General features: G+C 33.7%; 1 protein-coding gene across 1 annotated transcript in view; it reads right to left on the bottom strand.

The window, feature by feature from the left end:
- LOC115444487 (eyes absent homolog 4) overlaps positions 1–16,670 on the bottom strand; it is a 28,253-nt gene extending 11,583 nt beyond the window's left edge. The window contains exons 1-2 of the mRNA XM_037445358.1: positions 16,393–16,670; positions 5,498–5,541 (exon numbers count right to left, since the gene is read on the bottom strand). Of these exons, the coding sequence (XP_037301255.1) occupies positions 5,498–5,541; positions 16,393–16,467 (119 nt within the window). The 5' untranslated portion in view covers positions 16,468–16,670. The remainder of the gene's footprint in view (positions 1–5,497; positions 5,542–16,392) is intronic.
- Positions 16,671–17,825: the final 1,155 nt, after the last annotated feature.

Raw genomic sequence — 17,825 nt, 5'->3', positions numbered from 1 at the left:
TATGGGCGGTCGTATCGCTTACCATCAGGCGAACGGCAACCTCGTCTCGTCATTGAAATTAATAAAAATTATAATAGTAACTATAGTTACATTGGTAGGGTATTATGAAAGGATAATACACCTGTGAATTTTTGTTAGCAAAATATTATTTATTTTAATCATATCGACCAGCTTCGCCTCTCAGATCAAACAATATTTAATTATCTATATTAAATTAAAACAGACACTAATGTGTTTCTATTATAAACGTTAAGTAACACCTGTTCGATACATTATTGAATATTAATTACTAAATGACGTATGAATTTGTTTAATGATATCTTATGTTTACGCAAATCTGATTATTAGCGAATTAAAGACCGGCTGCCAGACTTCAAGACATTGTGAGCTTATTCTGCGTAGATCGGACCACCAACAGCTAAAAATTTAAAACGTATAATTGTAAAATGTAGATATTGTAATTTTAACATTGCGGATGAACAACACCTCAGTCCCCCGTGACCACGAAGGCAAAGCTTTCGAAACGGCGGGTCATAACTAAAATCTTAAAACCGCGATAAAATCCGAAAAATAGTTTAATTTTAATGTATGAATTTGTTCGTAAATTCTTGTTGATGATATTCTTTACAATTATGATGTAAAGGCGACAACTGAAATCAATTTTAAACTCTTCTTAAGACTGCAAGTTCACAGCTGAACATAGGCCTCTCCCAAAAAATTTCAGATCAGTCAGCATTTTTTTTATGAATGACGACACGTTGATCTCGTCTAGATCATGAATGGACTAGTTCCATTGTTTTACAAAAAACCAACGTCAACTGACAGTTTATAAGTAAGATATCCGGAAGCCCGAAAAAAATCCAAAACCAAACTTTGACAAACAAATTTGTCAAACTTCTTAATTTTCGAATTCGCTTAATATTTCTAACCCTTCCACATGTGAGTTGGCGATACGCATGTCATTACAGTTTCGGTCGGCAAAAAGATTTGGTTGTACCTCGCACGGTTGCCACGTGGCGGCCAAATGGTGTTTTCTAACGACTTGCTGGATTTAGGGATCCTTTTCCTTTGTCTAAGGGTTTTAGTAGTACATATCTTAATAATTGACTAGCGTAGAGTTTTTTTTTACTTTAATAACATAAATTTGTTTTATGTGACGATTTATAATACGTTTTGTTTGGATAGTGTTAAAACTTAAAAGGTAAACTTAATAAAAGTTTGACAAACAAAATAATTCACCTAATGCTAATACGCTGCTAGTGGTAGGATATATTTTATATCCGCCTGGATAGCGACCACCGTACAGGTGTTAAAATCCGCCATAGCGGCCCAAGTAATTGTGTCGCGTTCTGGGATCAGCCGGTGTATATTCGGATCCAATAGGCCGGCATAATTGTGTCAACTGCCGAGGGGTAATCATCATTCGCCAGTCGACATTCTATCATCATCGGGTGCAGTGGGATGATTCATGCCTTATATGCCCGGATGGGCAGAGGTACAACTATGCACTTCAAATTTCCATTTACCATAAACAAACATATAGACTTAAGAATATAGTCTATAGTGTTATTTATAAGAAAAATATTTGGAGTAAAGGACAAATGCTTTACGGAACCCTTGATTGCTTTTACAGGGCCCGATTGTTATCGTTTGGAGTGTGCCGCGTCTCAAGAGGCACAAGAGCTCGTTGTTGAACAAGTAGTTCGTACAAAGAGTTATTAACGTTTTCATATTTCCGCTCTAAGGATTTTGGAAGTAATAAATAAATATTAAATATAAACAAATTTGGACATATTAAAGCCGTAATTCATTTTTTTGGAATTGTAAAATATGTAGAGCAGTTATTCTTTAAACAAAATTTAAGATAGACTAATTCAAAATTACACTTTTATGGATTAAAATAGGTGGTTTTGTTTCATTTTACTGTTCTATTTAATTTAATGTGTATTTTTAACTATAGATTGACAAGGTAACCCTAACAATAAGGCCATTGAAACGTTAATAAGTACTCAGATGTATTTGTTCTTATTCTTGTTATTCATTAACAGTTGAAATTGGTGCATTGATGAATGTTTCGTTGATTTACGAAGTCTGAATGAATAAATTAAAAATAAGAGAAACACTTTCGTCATCCAAAACATTTGTCCGACGTTTCCGTTTCCCAACTACTTCAGTCATAAAAAAGACATGAAAAATATGTTCAATAAAAAGTGACGAACAAGGCCGCATACTCCAAATTTCCGAACGACAATTCGGCAAGGAACATAAAACTAAAAATGTCAACCCACCATATGGAATGTCACATTAATGAACGGGCAACTATCGAAACGTTTGAAGTCTTTTGTCTCAGTTTTACGATACGCTACCGCGATTAAAAGGCGCCGAAACATTAAAAAAAGCACTCAATTAAATAAAGCAATGCTGCCAACATTAAAAAAATTAAACACTTAAAATTCCGTTCCGAAACGCTTTTGATATACGATAGTGTTGAGCCAACTCTTGAGTGGCGGCAAAAAGCAAGTGACACTTGAAAAGGCGCGAACTAATATAAACAAGGTTTCTTTTTTCTAGACAAAGGGCTATGTTGTGATGGATTATACAAACAGGGAGTTATTTATGTTCCTTTTAAATTATTGCTTTCAGTATAATTGTTTAATTCGCATGTTTGATCTTTTGTAGATATAAAAATATCAAATATATGACCCGTGTAAGGCATTTTTATATTCGTATTTTATAACAATTTTATTGCTATTATAAAATAGTGAGAAGCATTTTTAAAGACATTAAATAACGATTCGTAAAGTTGAAATGGCATAAAAAAGGTAAACAATTAATTAGCGTCGTCTTTTATTGTTAATTTACGATTTTCTAATTATGTATTGACAGGTAAATATTATATTTGGTTCTTTTTTAATAGATAATTTTATCGACGGTCGCTGATTTTACGAGAATCTATTTCTAAATTCAAATACTGTTCCAAAGCAGTTAGGCGACAACTCCTTTACTAATTAAAAAAAACCTAACATTCACAATCATTGAATTAAACTACTAGCAATTATTGTTTATAAATAAACTAAAGCGTATGTTTACTTATTATAACTCACAGGATACGATAAAAAACAACAAAACACGCTATTCGACACTTTGAATCCGGTCTGTAAAAAAATCACAGCGTGTAACGGAACGGTATCGCGTCAAAAAATTGATTTATACCAGTCGAAATGTTCTATTTTTAAATTTGGGCAATGTTTTAAAAATGGTATGTCGTGTTTAGCACTAATTAACCTCACTAATAGTCGCGGGCAAAACGGAACGCCATGTGTCAAAGTTTTTCAAAGGAGGACGGTTTAAAAAATGGGAATATTTTACATCGTAAAGGATGTGTTAGGCTCGATATTCATTCCCGAATAATATGGAACGTCCCGAATAACATGAAGATTATTTTCTAAAATGATGATAGTAATCATTATAGGTAGAATAACATAACGAGAGCGAAAGGAATGCTAACTCAATTAGTTATATAATTACGCTCAATAACAATATAAATTATAATTGTTTAATTTTTTTTTATTTCCCAACTACTTTATATAAATACTCATAACACATGCTTTAAAACCACCAAATAATACTACAAAAAAATTCTAAGCGCGAACCTTTTTCTAATTCCGACGCGACTGCTCTTTTTTTTCAAATCCCCGATTCCATCATTCGGATCGGATTTGAAGTGCAAATCCTCTAAACATTCAGTATGTAACACTAAACCTATTGTGAAATCACTTTCTTTGATCGGGGCGTGTTAATTTGTGAAGCTCCTGGGAAGGGGCGGGAACCGAAACAGGGCTGGCAAGGATTCATAGTTTACATTTCAAACCATAGTTGTTAGTAGACATAATGGATACGAAGAATATTGCATAAAAAGAACGAAGACAATTTATGTTTGAAATTCCATTTTTTATCCATTGTATTTTTTGTTTTAAATAGTTTACTAGTTAATGATCATTATTAATAACTGTTTTTGTAATCACATTTGGTTTCTTGTTTCATTAGATCATAATTAATTTTAGGTAGTAAGAAACAAACACGAATAAGATATAACAATAACAATCAACCCTGTATTATATACTGTCCAAATGCTGGGCACGGGCCTCCTCTACTACTGAAAGGAATTAGGCATTAATCGACTTCGTTGGCCTATTCCGAATTGGCAGAGTTCACGTACCCTCAAAAATCTGATAAAGAACTTCTCAGGTTCTCTATTACTGAGAGGAATTATGCCTTAGTCCACCACGCTGGCCTAGTGCGGATTGATAGACTTCACACACCTTCGAAATTTGTAGAGAACTGCTCAGGTTTGTAGGTTTCCTCACAATGTTTTCATTAACCGTTAAAACAAGCTATAATTCACAAAGAATTCACACATAACTAGAAAAGTCTGAGGTGCGTGCTCTTGGGATTTGAACCTGCGGACAATGGCCTTGGCAGTCCGCTTCACTCCCAACTAGGCTATCGCCGCTATAATCATTGATTAATTCTAGCTTTATAGTTGTCTTTATATCTAAAGTAAATAACGACTACGACATGACAACCCATATTTTTAGACGACATAATCTGAAGTGTAAAATGAATTTATTGCGGCTCTCACAGCCCTAATTTTCGAGATAGCCCTTCGCAGGGCAATTGTGTGTCAACAATGTGAGGATTACACGCCTGTTGGACCCTTATTGTATTGAAGTATGCTCGTGCTAGCTCTACACTATTAGAAGTCGAGTGTTGTCGAGTTTTTATATTGGTACAAAGCATCCAAACAACAGTCAAGTAATATTTATAGTGGTACCAAGTTTTGCTTACGGTTTTTCTCTCGTGATAGTTTTTCCCGGATAAAAGTCCCGCAAGATATTTTTCTGAGATAAAAAATCCTGTATCCTTCCCAGGGTGTCAAATTATCTTTGTGACAAATTTCATCGAAATCGGTTCAGTGGTTCAGCAGTGAAAGCGTAACAGACAGAACTACGTTATATATAAGTATGAATTTCTTTAGTCAACTTACCAGCTGCTGTGATTCATTAGTGTTCGAATTAAAATATGCTTTTTATGAGTCAACTAGTCGGTTTGCGCTCGATATGGCGATAGGCTCGTCTTCTAAGTCATGGCACGGAAACGGCTTGGAGAAAGATGAGTGGAATAATTATTATTGTTTTTTATACGTGCAAAGATACCTCACTGCATCTGACGGTAAGTGGAGTGGGGTCCAATAGAGTGTCGGCTGACGAGAGATGATTAACCCTCGGCAGTCGACACAATTATGCCGGCCTGTTGGCATCAGATATACACAGCCTGATACCGGAATACGACACACTTACGCGGGCCACTATAGCCGGTTTTAACACCTTGTGTACGGTGGTCGCTATCCAGTCGAATATAAAACATCCTACCAGCGAAAAATCGTAAGTACGTTAAAAATAATGAATAATGACTTTAATTAAAGTAATTTCCTTACCGGTCTGACACATCAGCGCCTGTATCAGCTCTCGGCCTTTTTGCCTGTAACAATTAACGTCAAATTATACCAACATTCATAAAAAATGCTTCATACATCACGAAGGCCAACATAGTTGCGCAAGTAACGTATTGAACATTGAAAACAATTGTTAACCACAAAAGCGTGCTTTAAGTGAGCGGAAACTATGGACTAATAAAGACTTAATCAGTGATTAGTTTTATCTATGGTATATAGATATAGCAAGAAGTACCGGAGCCACTGATGGTCAACTTAATATAAAATTGAAGAAAACGTTTCATGAAAAAAATATAAAGAAAAAACGTGCTATAAATATACGTATCATAAAATTATATTATAAAATATCATAGTATTTTATTTTCACTAAACAAAAAAGATTGGATGCTGGGCCTTGATAGGAACCGTGGTTTCTACGGTTCACTATTATAAAATAGACTGTAATTTAATGAACGAAAAAACTGTAATTTAACTTATGAGTTAAGTTTGTAAATTTCAGAAAGTATTCAGAAACATCTAAGGTATAATTTACATATACATGCTTTACTAACAATATACATATTTCTAATCAAAAGTATTTAAACCCTAAAAATGTATGATTCTTGTAGTACTATAATTTTATTGCATAATCCATTTTATTAATAAAATCACTACTTGATGCTTTGATAAAATTTCATTTACACTATTTTCTTTTTCATTTATATTATAGCTTTTACCGTTTTTTTTTATTTAAACATAGTCATTATTTCACATTAAAATACACACACCGTAGACTGTCAAAATATAAGTAAATATCGAAATGTTATATCGACCATTATTCTTTGTGCGTCGCGACATTTTTTCGCAAACACCGACCTTCTCGGAAACATCGTGGGTGCTATTGTGTCGAGTTTATGCTTCTTTCTATTACGTATCAATGGATTAGTAGACTAGATTATGTGATTCGGTCTAGTATTTGGGTTGCAACTATGATCGCTAGAAGTTGGATAAACATTATTGAAATTAACTTTCAATTCCAAAATTTTATTGCCCATAATCTCTGGTTCATTGATATTATCATGCCACAAATTGTCCAATTAGCTCTTATTCCATGGCATTAAAGACAAATTGTAAAATTATCTTATGTTAATCTTTAGTTATGTTACAAAAATGAAATAAAAAATTAGAAAGACAATAATTCCTGGTCCACATTTTTATCTTTCGGGATTATTGGATATTTTCATTATTATGTGTTATATATAATTCGACTTACACATCAAATATACCATAGAATCTTGTAACAGTGAGCCTACGATTTCATCTATGTTTGTTTCTTTTGGTTTAGAATTTGTGTAAAGTTTCGATTTGGAAAAAACATATTTGGAACGTTCTGATTTGGATTTCTTGATATTTTGTTATAACCGACTCTATTATTGGATGGATCAAAACTGTTGGATTCGTGTATACACTGGTGTCGACTTTGCCTACTTCTTTGGGAAAAAGGTTGATGTGATAGATTGGATATGACTGTAGCTGTTGAGACATCAAAGAAAGGAGTCCTTGTAATTTGGGTCTCTGGTCAAAACTCATAACAATCAGAAACTTTACCAAAAAAAATGTGACTGAAAATATTGAATGCTTATTTTGATGACGATAATTGAAGGGCAATCTTACAAATTACATTTATTTATCAGAGAAAGTCGATATTACATTGCTCTACAATCTATATCTATACTTATAATAAATCTGTAGAGAGGTCAATTCTGTACATGAAATATATTTCCAAAATAACTATCAGGGGGTGATTAGGGATCGATACTGATGCCAAAAATGCAATTAGTAAAATTTTGTCTGTCTGTCTGTCTGTATAACCGTTATAGAAACAAAAACTACTCGACGGATTTTAACGAAACTTGGTACAATTATTTGTCATACTCCTGTGCTGGTTATAGTATACTTTTCATCACGCTACAATTAATAGGAGCAGAACAGTGAAGGAAAATGTTGGGAAAACGGGAGAAGTTACTCCATTTTTTAAGCTTCCGCCGCGTGTGCAACCTTAATGGTTAAAGCTACACAGAAATCATGTATGACGGAAATGTTCGCCTTAAAATTGTATAAAAAATATCCCACGACAGCATATGTCTATCTTTTATGGTTGACTCACAATTACACGTGTAGCTCCCGATAGCATAGCAGTTCGAAGCTTTGTCATTATATTTGTCTACTCTTACGTTTATAACACTCTCAGTCAGCCCGGATCTGGGGGCAAGCCAGGGCCCGTGCCCGGGCGGCGAATTTAGAGGGCGGGAAATTCAAACTTGGCAGACGAATACACATCTCATCATTAACGCAACTTTGATTACTGCGACATCTATACTCTATACTATTATATAAAGCTGAAGAGTTTGTTTGTTTGTTTGTTTGAACGCTCTAATCTCAGGAACTACTGGTTCAAACTGAAAAATTCTTTTTGTGTTGGATAGACCTTTGTTTGTGGAGTGCTATATATCATCACGCTATACCCAATATTAGCGGTTCAGTAATGGCTAATCTCAGGAACTATCGGTTCGAAACATACATATATCATCACGCTATGACCAATAGGAGCAGAGCAGTAACAGTTTCAACATGTTGCAAAAACGGGGAAAATATATTATTTTTGAGAGCTTCTGTTGCGTGCGCTGCGTAAACGGTTAAAGTTATGCAACAATGATGTATGACGGGATTGTTCCTCTTAAAAAGTTATACAAAAATTTATTATAAAACAAAGTCCCCCGCTGAATTTGTCTGCCTGAACGTGTTAGACTCAAAAACTACCTAACGTATTAGGATAAAATTTGGTATAGAGACAGTTTGAGACCCTGGGAAGAAAACAGGCTTCCGGGAAAATATATAGCGTGACTTTTATAACGGAAAACTTTAGCCTGAAAATCTTTATAACGCGGGCGGAGCCGCGGGCAAAAGCTAGACCAGTATATAACACACATAAATTATTGAAATGATGATGATGATGACAAAAGTAAAAATATAGGTGGTATAGAAACACCAAAGTTATACATGAAATAAGCTAATAATAAGCCATCACGCGTGAATACTGAATCATGCTATATGCTTCCTTCGATTTCACCAGGATCCCATCATCAGACCCTGACCGGACAATCGGACCACCTGCATACCACCATACATTAAAAAAACATCCCGACAAATTGAGCACCCCCTCCATTTTTGAAGTCCGAAATCCACGCGGGCGAAGCTGCGGGCGGAAGCTAGTACATATTAAAATCTTTACAAAGGACCAATATCTCTACATACCAAACCTAAGTTATTTGTAAGAAATAACGAATCAAAACACCCATATATCCTAGCTTTCCTATTCCACTAACAAACTAAATTAACCAAACGTAACGGTAAAAAATCCCCAAACTAAAGATCACAGATAAAATCCATGTTGTAAATAATAAAAGTTTTAAACGCACCAACTCGATCAAGATTACGCGTACAACATTAATAAAATCAAGTGGAATTTATTTAACAACTCGGGGGCGCCATCGCGTCTCAAAGTGATATACTACGGCGGACATTTTTTCTTGTGATTCGACTGTGTGTCTTGTTACGTTGAAATAAGCGTTCGTTTTGGCGACGGCCCGTTTTGGGACTGTCACGTCCCTAGTGTTTATGCTCGCCTGGTAGTTTTCGTGTAATTTTAACATGTCTTTTTGTAGAAATAAAATTGTTTGGGAATTGCCCAACTTTGTGTGTCTATGATTAAAAACTTTAAAAAAGAGGCACGGATAACTTAAGTACTTTTTTATACCTAATCCGTAATATTCACATGAAGGATTGTCTCTCTGATTATGGTTTTATTAAAGGAAAATAACAATCTAGAAATTAGGATTAATATAATAATAATAATTTGTTTCGAATTAAGAACAAATATTAAAACTACATAATATAATACGAAGCTAAGTGTGCTGGTCATTTCGCACTTTAAAATATATTCAGTCTGTAAAACCTGTTTGATTTCTGCAACATTTACAGCCTTGTTTACGAAGGAAAGGACACACATAAAGTAATTTAAATATAAGTTATATGCCGTAAACATTAGCCCTATAGACTACTTAAATAGATAGAGTGAATAAATAAGTATTTTTTAAATTGTGTAATAACTTTCGTAATAAAGTTCGTAATCTTTGTAATTTTTCCAGAAGAAATTGAATGAATTTGGTAACAATTTGATCAAATGTCAGTTATAGACATTTCGTCTAGTCCTAACATCCGATGTACTAGGAGAGCATAGTTAGCAGTAGGTAGATGCTCGTGTGAAAGAGCGTAAATCAGCGCGCGCATTCCTTTCGAGGTGTGAGGCCGGCCGATCTCAGATAGCGCGGGCTAATTTATACGTTTTACGCGGCGACAACGCGCCTGTGCGCCTTGGTGCCGGGACTGCACAGCGTGTCCTGTTTACGCGTTATATATCTAAATTGATAGAGATAGGGAGATAAGCGGTATTAATATAATCTCTACGTGGTAAGTGAGTCTTATGACTTTTGTGGTTTGTTACGTGTATTTGATGTTAACTAAACTAACATTTCGTCTTATCACATTCAATAATGCTACGTTTTTTTCTTTACAGCATTTAGTTAGGAAAATTAAACCTAAACACTCTCATGTCGTGGCAAATTTAAAACCTCTAGCAGTGTGATAGAAATTTGCTACGACAATAGTTTTATAAACTTTTCAGGCCAATGTTTTATGAAAGTCGTTTACTCTGCCAGTACGTTCTCAATGTAAAAAAATAATAATAATAAATATATTGACTAATGCGCTTATAAAGCATTATAAGTAAGATATTTAAATAGTAACAACGAGTTACATTATTTATATTATAATAATATATCTGATTTCTTAAAGCAGATAAGGAGGAAAATCTAACGAAGTTAAGCATAAAAAAAATAATTTAACAAAATTAATGGTACGTAACATGGAACACCATGTACGTCCTAAACAAGCACCGAGACAAAACGCTTCTTTATTTAAATGTTATACGTTTATTGTTTTATCTCACTTTATATTTACGATCTGAGACCCATATACCCGTCACTCTTACGCAACGGAGATACCACATCCAGGTCTCGTCATGCTATCTCCCTCTGACGTCGTAGGAATAAACTCTCGAATTTATAACCGGGCGAGTTGATCGCCGATAATACGACGAGATATTGGTACGATATTAATAAGAGACGTACGTTTTTTGACTCATCGCGTGAAAATGTCAATTTTAATAGTGATTTATTTTAATGTGGTAACGGACTTTTATTGTCATTTGTCTTAGCGGGCGTTCCGGGAAGTGAGCGGGAGATGCAGTATAATAAAGTAAGAAGAAAACTGTCGAAAATGCTGTAGCTTTTTGTTGATTGTATTGTTTAATTGCAAAATTATGTATCCTAATTATGTAATGGTACGTCCAAATATATAAATGATTAATTATTTAAGTTGTCATAGTTCCTTGGGAAAAAAATATATTAATTTGTATGCTCATAAATATTATTCTCGGTTGTTAGCAATATTTTTAGAGAAAAAAAAAAAGTACACATACATTTTGTTACCGAACGTTAATCGGTCACATACGACATTGTAAGGAATCTCTGTCTTGGGTCACTAGGGTATCATGAAACACCTAGTGATTGCAACAGCAGCGGTTTCATACATGTGTGTGTCCCTTTCTGTCAATTTTAACGATTTTATGTTTTTCGTCATTGCATTGCATCTGCCAATATCTTGATGCCCAAATACTAGGACAACATGAGTTGAAAGCGTTAATCGCAACGCTGTGTAGGGACTTACTGCTTTGGCTTTACTGATAGCATAGAGAGATAAGTTATCTATTATTATAACTCTACATTCCATTTTACTTTTAAATTTACAATATTTGGGCCTCAATCTTATTTGGATGCAATGTTGATGGACTAGTTGTTTGAGCTGTTTGGTTGGATTTGCCATTCCGCACCCACCAGGATAAAACAATCGGATAACCTTTCGTTTATTGTACCGGGGTAACAGAAATCACTAGGTACTGAGATTTATGCGCGCATAGAAAAACTTGTTTTGGATGGCAATGTCGCAGGCCGATTTTATGTTCGGTTGTTTCATGATTTAGCTGGTCAACCGGAAAATAACGGTATTTTAAATTTATTTTGTGTTTTTAAATTTATGCATAATGTTACATTGTACAAGTATACGGGACAGACAAACTTTTCATTTATTTTTAACTGTTTATTGTCAGTGTGTCTAAATATTGACTTAAAATTAAATCATATTTTTGTTGTGCATTAGGTGGGTAACTCATAAATTCTATCAGAAATTATGTTATAATTATCCAATATTGCCAAAAAATTCGTGTTCGTAAATATGTTATATGTAAAAAAGTAAAAAAGTATTAATCATATCAAATTTTTATTATTATTAATATTTATTATAAGAAACTTATCAAATAATTAGAAGAATTAATAGAGAAGAAGAATTAGAAAACATATAATTTTTTTTTTTTATTCTTAATATAACTGTAAGCGGCTTGGGCATGACAAACCCATAGGATATTTTTTTTCACGAAAAAAAAAAAACAAATCTAGCCATTTTACAAAATAACTAACACCAAACCGAGCTTCGCTATACATTCATCTCACAGCTTCCCGTTTATTTATTGCCTGATTGGAAAACTCTCACAGTTACAAAACTAAAGTGATTTACGTGGTATATAAAAATGTTTTAATATCGTATGCGCACAAAGAAAGTTATTTTAATTCCGTTCATAAATTAAACTTTACATGCGTGTAGAATTTTAAATATTTCGACGTAATGTTTTCGTTTGACTGTTGCATTAATAAAAAAATAAATTGATATTTTGACCAATGTGGAATAATTTCAAAAAATGGTAAAGCCACTGTCACCTCGACTGGGTTTGTACCATTGTTTTATAGTCGCAAATTTATTTAGATGTTTTACATTAAAGAATAATGAAAATGATATTTTGACCAACGAATACTTTCAAAAAACTGTAGAGGTGACAGTTAGACTGGGTTAGTACCATTGTTTTATAGACGCAAATGTGAAGTTTCTAGATGTTATACATTAAAGAGAGAAAATTGATATTTTTAACAATATTGAATTCTTACAAATTTTTTTAGAGCCACTGACAAATAGACTGGGTTCGTACCACTGTTTTATAGACGCAATTGTGAAATGACTATGTTTTACATTAAAGAGAAATTAAATGGATATTTTGACCAACGAATACTTTCAAAAATGGTAGAGCAGCGGTGGTACCTCGACTGAGTTCGTACCATTGTTTTATAGATACAAATGTTACGTTACTGAATGCGTATAATGCATGTAGTCTGACTATAAATTTAATTTCTAGATGCTTATTTCTATATTTAAGGCTTGAATCCATGATTATGTTTATGTTATAGGCCATGTGGTTCACTTTGATCCGTCCCCTACTTCCATTAACTGATATCAAACTCGAAGTTTTCAGTTGGTTGCCCAGGTCGGAAAGTTGGTAGGTTTGGTATACCGTATAACTATATTGCTCTCTTCTGGATTAGCAAGGCATCTATTAAATCATGTCGCAAGAAAAAATAAAATGTAAAACTGAATTTTCTGAAATTAAATAATTTATTTGAACCTATGAAATGTTATGTGTTATTTAGGTTCCGTCAATATTAATTCTACTAGTTCGGAAAGTTCTTACTAGAGAAGAACAGGCAAGAAAGTTTGGTGTTTCTCTTTTCAAAATCAGTTTAAGGTGTAAACTACTGTACATAATATAGAGAAAAAATACGTCAATATAAAATCTACCACTAGTTCGAAAGTTCTCACCAGAGGAGAACGGGCTGAAACTCTGGTGTTGCTATTTTCAAAATCATTTTAAGGTGTGAACTACAGTGCATGATACATAAAAAAATGCATTTGTTTTTTTTATTATTGTTTAGATCATTTCATTCATATTCTCGTAAAATAGTGATAGGTTCGTATAACAATACTCTTAGCGGATAAAATAAAGCGCGGCGTCTATTTTATATTTAATTATTATAAATGCAAAAGATTGTTAACATATTTGGCTGTTTGTGAGAAATTAATACGAAAATTTATAAATGGATTTGTGATGTTACTCCGAAAGATCTTCGCCTGGTTACACATTAGAGTCATATTTAAAATTTAAAAAACGTTATTCTCAAGTTGTTGGAGATGATTTCGTCATAGCACGTCTGTTCATAATTGTATTCTTAATTCTATATTATGTCAATATGTGGATAATGCTATGCGTTATATGTTTGTATATTTAGATTAAGATTATTTTTTAATATTTCTTAATATGTAACCGTTAATTGTCTCTACAAATAAAAATAAAATTTAGTCCGGAAAAGGATATAGCAGGACTTTTATCCCAGGAAAAGTATTTCACGTTATTAGCTCTGCATAATTTCAGAATCGAAAGCACTGTTAAAAGCATTAAATATGACCAAGACACGTGTGTAATGTTTTACTAAACCCATGGTCTTATAACCGATTCATAATGACCATTCGATTTGCATTCCCGCCATATTACAGTAGTGAAGTGCTTATTCCGAATACGAATCGATTATAATCGATTACCATAAATATTTTAAATTAAGAACGTAGTAAAACACATCACCGCTTGTATCGTATAGAGAAAAAGACGTTTGGATTCATATTACTTTTTATGGAATTTTGGTACTATAATGGTATAAATTTAAATTTATATTTAGAATCTTTTTTATAACGTACCTGTGTCTATGGAGCAAATGTAACCTTAAACTTCTACGTAATTTAGACAATTGCATTAAACCGATTTAATGTGGTTTGGTGGCCTAGTAGTTAAGCCTTTTTGTCAGCAAGGTCCACCAATTTGAAATGCAAATAATTAAATCACAAGCAAACGGCGTCCGATAAATAATTCATTTTGGATTCAAAATCACTGACTTATTTTTGAATAATATCTTAAAGATTATTCATTTCGCACGATGCGGCAGACATTTCTGATGGCTAAACCGCGCTCCTTGGGCTAAACGGACCAAAAAGTTCATATAACCACGACCCGGTTTTCGAGAGCACATTTTACACATCATTGGTTTCAAAAGTTTACCGAGTCGAAACCCTCTTAACAATTTTAAAACAGCTTTTATAAGCGTTTTGATTGAGTCTCAAAACGGGATAATGCGGGTCAACACGATCGTTTATGGAGGTACATTTTCTAAGTATAAAAACCATAGATTAAAATAAGCTATTTAACCTCATTTTGTTATCTATATGCACGAACAAAACGCATTCAAGCCGGGTACAATAAGGCGCATGGAAAAGAGACGTATCCTCGATAAATCGCATCGTGTTCGCCCATCAAGAAGGACAAATTTGTTTTATTGCTGTTATCTTTGGGTGGCTTGTGTTCTCCGTGCTTTCGCTTTTTTTTTTAATTCCTTTGTCTCTGCTCGTTGTTTATGTATTGGATAAATTGGTTGTCTATTACACAGGTCGTTCGATTTGTCAGTTCTTTTTTTGAAAATGGTATTCCTTTTTTAATTTTGTTTCGGATAGTCTTGTGAATGAGGTTAAATGTTTATTGTTTCATTGGAATGTTTTCTTAATATTACTGAATGAACGTAGAAATTAGGGATATTTTCGTAAAAATCTAATAGATATTATTTTTTCTTTTCTGTGGTTTGAAACAAAACGTTAATTAGAAAATGGCTGATAGTATGTTAGGTCCATAGTCCTTAAACGACATATTATTGTTCCCAATTCAGTAAAATCTATACCTATTACCATAAAAAGTTATGTTATCGTTATGAAGACATTTCGTAGTCAGTCGTAACAATCTTCCCAGGACAAAAACAATAAAAATTCCTGACTTGCCAGTATTATTAGCATACGCCTAATTACCGATGGCGCACCGAATATATCGAGCGAATACAACTCCAGTCGCTCATGATCGCCTGGTGTCGTGTGGCTAACGACTCACTGTCTACCACCCCGCAGTTTATGGCTGTTTAATGGTCCCCCCACGTTATGAATGGGGTAATATGAGATCATGTCTTGGAAGCCGTTTGTTTGGACGTTGTAAAATTTGAATCATGTTACTGATATGGCAAGGTGTTTAGCTCTGTCTGTATTGTTTAATTTGGGTAATTTAAAGTGAATTCGATGTAGGTCTTGGTTGACCAGACACTGGACAGATACCTACTTATGCTCTTCGTTGTATGTATCATGTGATATTTTGATAAGGGTTAGGAGAATCTGTTGATTTGTGCATTTTAAATATTTGTATTTGTTTTAAAATGTACACAAATGTTGTTTGAGTAAAACTAAGGTGTAAAATATAGTTAATTCCATACCTACCTCTTTATACAAAATTAATATGCATTGAAGAAAATATGTTCACAACAATAAAAAGCAAAAAAGCCGTTAAAGATACACGCTAAAATAAGAAATAAATTACAAAAAAGCGTGAATAAATGGATTATAGCTATTTTATGCAGTGGTTAGTAATAGCGTGCAATTCGATAAAAATAAAGAAAATCATGCAAAAAATCTGGTGCGATTTATCTATTTACGGTGCTAATTTATTTCGCCTAAACGACACAAATGCGTATCAAAATTTTAAATATGCCATTTAAGAAACAAATATTCTTAATTTAAATTTATTGTTTTTAAACCATCGATTGAGGTTTAATAGGTTTTATCATTCTAATTTCAAACTGATTATAAAATAAATTATTGTTTCTTTTAAAATTTGTTTCTTTAAAAATAAAATGGCTTCTAGTTTTGAATAGCATTTGTATCGTGGGATTGAGGCATCCATCAGATAGATATCTGACCTTCGGCTCGGCGTGCTCCAAGCTGCAGCGCGGCGAGGCGCCACCGAGGTAGCCACACGGCATCAGTGTCACCATGCTTTCAAGAACATTCCGAGACGCACTCACACACCACACAGGAATGTCACTTTGACAGTTCTTTTGGCGGGAAACAGTTTTTGAGCGGCCATTTTGCGCTTATTGTTTCGTTTTTGAGCGGCATGTTACATTGTTAATGTTTATTATTATGTTATTTTTAGCACTGTCCATAGCTTAAAGGAGTATATTGTTCCACCGTAGTATAAAAAAGCTAAAATCAAATTAAGTACTTATTAATTTTATTGATATTCAGATGTGGCTAAATGAAAATTTCGTTAGAGACCATAACGATGTCTAATTATTTTACAATGAATGATATTTCCGTTGTACCCTATAAATAATGCATTTAGTACTAAGAGTAGAAGACATCCTTCCCTCCTTTTTACCACAGGAGTCCGTAAAGACTAAAATTTCAGCGCTCAGTGAAATCCTAAAGTTATGAATGAGCGGCACGATCTACTTAGATGTACTTAGATATCCGATATAGGATTCTAGAAACACCTTATAATATAGATTTTTCTTTCATCATATACCATTACGGTATAGTACAGTCCACAAAAAAAACCTAACCTAATTTTTTGCCGCCAAAAACAAATCAGAAGCGATTATAACGCATCGCCGGTGGCTAGTTATTGAAAGCTTGTTAGTCATCGCCCTACAGCGGTCAGAGAAAAAAAAAAACAAAAGAGAAAAAATCCGCGCCCAGCCCACCCACGTCGCACGGTCAAATCCTCCATCGGACGTGTTCATCAATGTGTCAAATCGAATTTGACATAATTGAAGCGGAACCTTTTTTGTAATGCGGCTTCTGTGTTTATATCGCGGCATAGACAATTTGGTGCCATGATCTATGGTTTATTGGTTTGCTAACGATTTATGTAATTAAACTAATCGTATTGATATTGTATATGAAGATGTTTTATTGTTTACTCAGCTAGGCATTTAATATATTGGCTACTTTTTATTTTGATAACGCAAATCAGCGGGTCTTTTATTCTAGGAAAGAATATTCACGCGAAAAACAGGGGAAGAAGTAGTTAAATATATTATATAATGGAGTATAGATGGAGTTATATATTATGTATGTAACGTACAATCAGCCACATAAGTAGCTGAAACTAATTCAAAACCTCAAATCGCCTATACACTTTTGTGTTCTTACCAATATTTGTTTTTCTTAACAAGAAAAGGCGTTGATTTTACTCCACACACAATAAAATATATCAATTAAATTTGAAGTTGTTCAGCTATATATGTGGCTGACTGTACCCATTATGTTTCTACGATTCGTTCGATCGTCCGAACGTTTATAGTCGCAACAGCTACAAATCCAATCAACTAATCGTAGGTGATTTTCA

Source organism: Manduca sexta, unplaced genomic scaffold (genome assembly GCF_014839805.1).
Source record: "Manduca sexta isolate Smith_Timp_Sample1 unplaced genomic scaffold, JHU_Msex_v1.0 HiC_scaffold_1541, whole genome shotgun sequence".
NCBI lineage: Eukaryota > Metazoa > Arthropoda > Insecta > Lepidoptera > Sphingidae > Manduca > Manduca sexta.
Note: the sequence above shows the minus strand (reverse complement) of the source record. Positions and strands in the feature narration are given on the sequence as shown.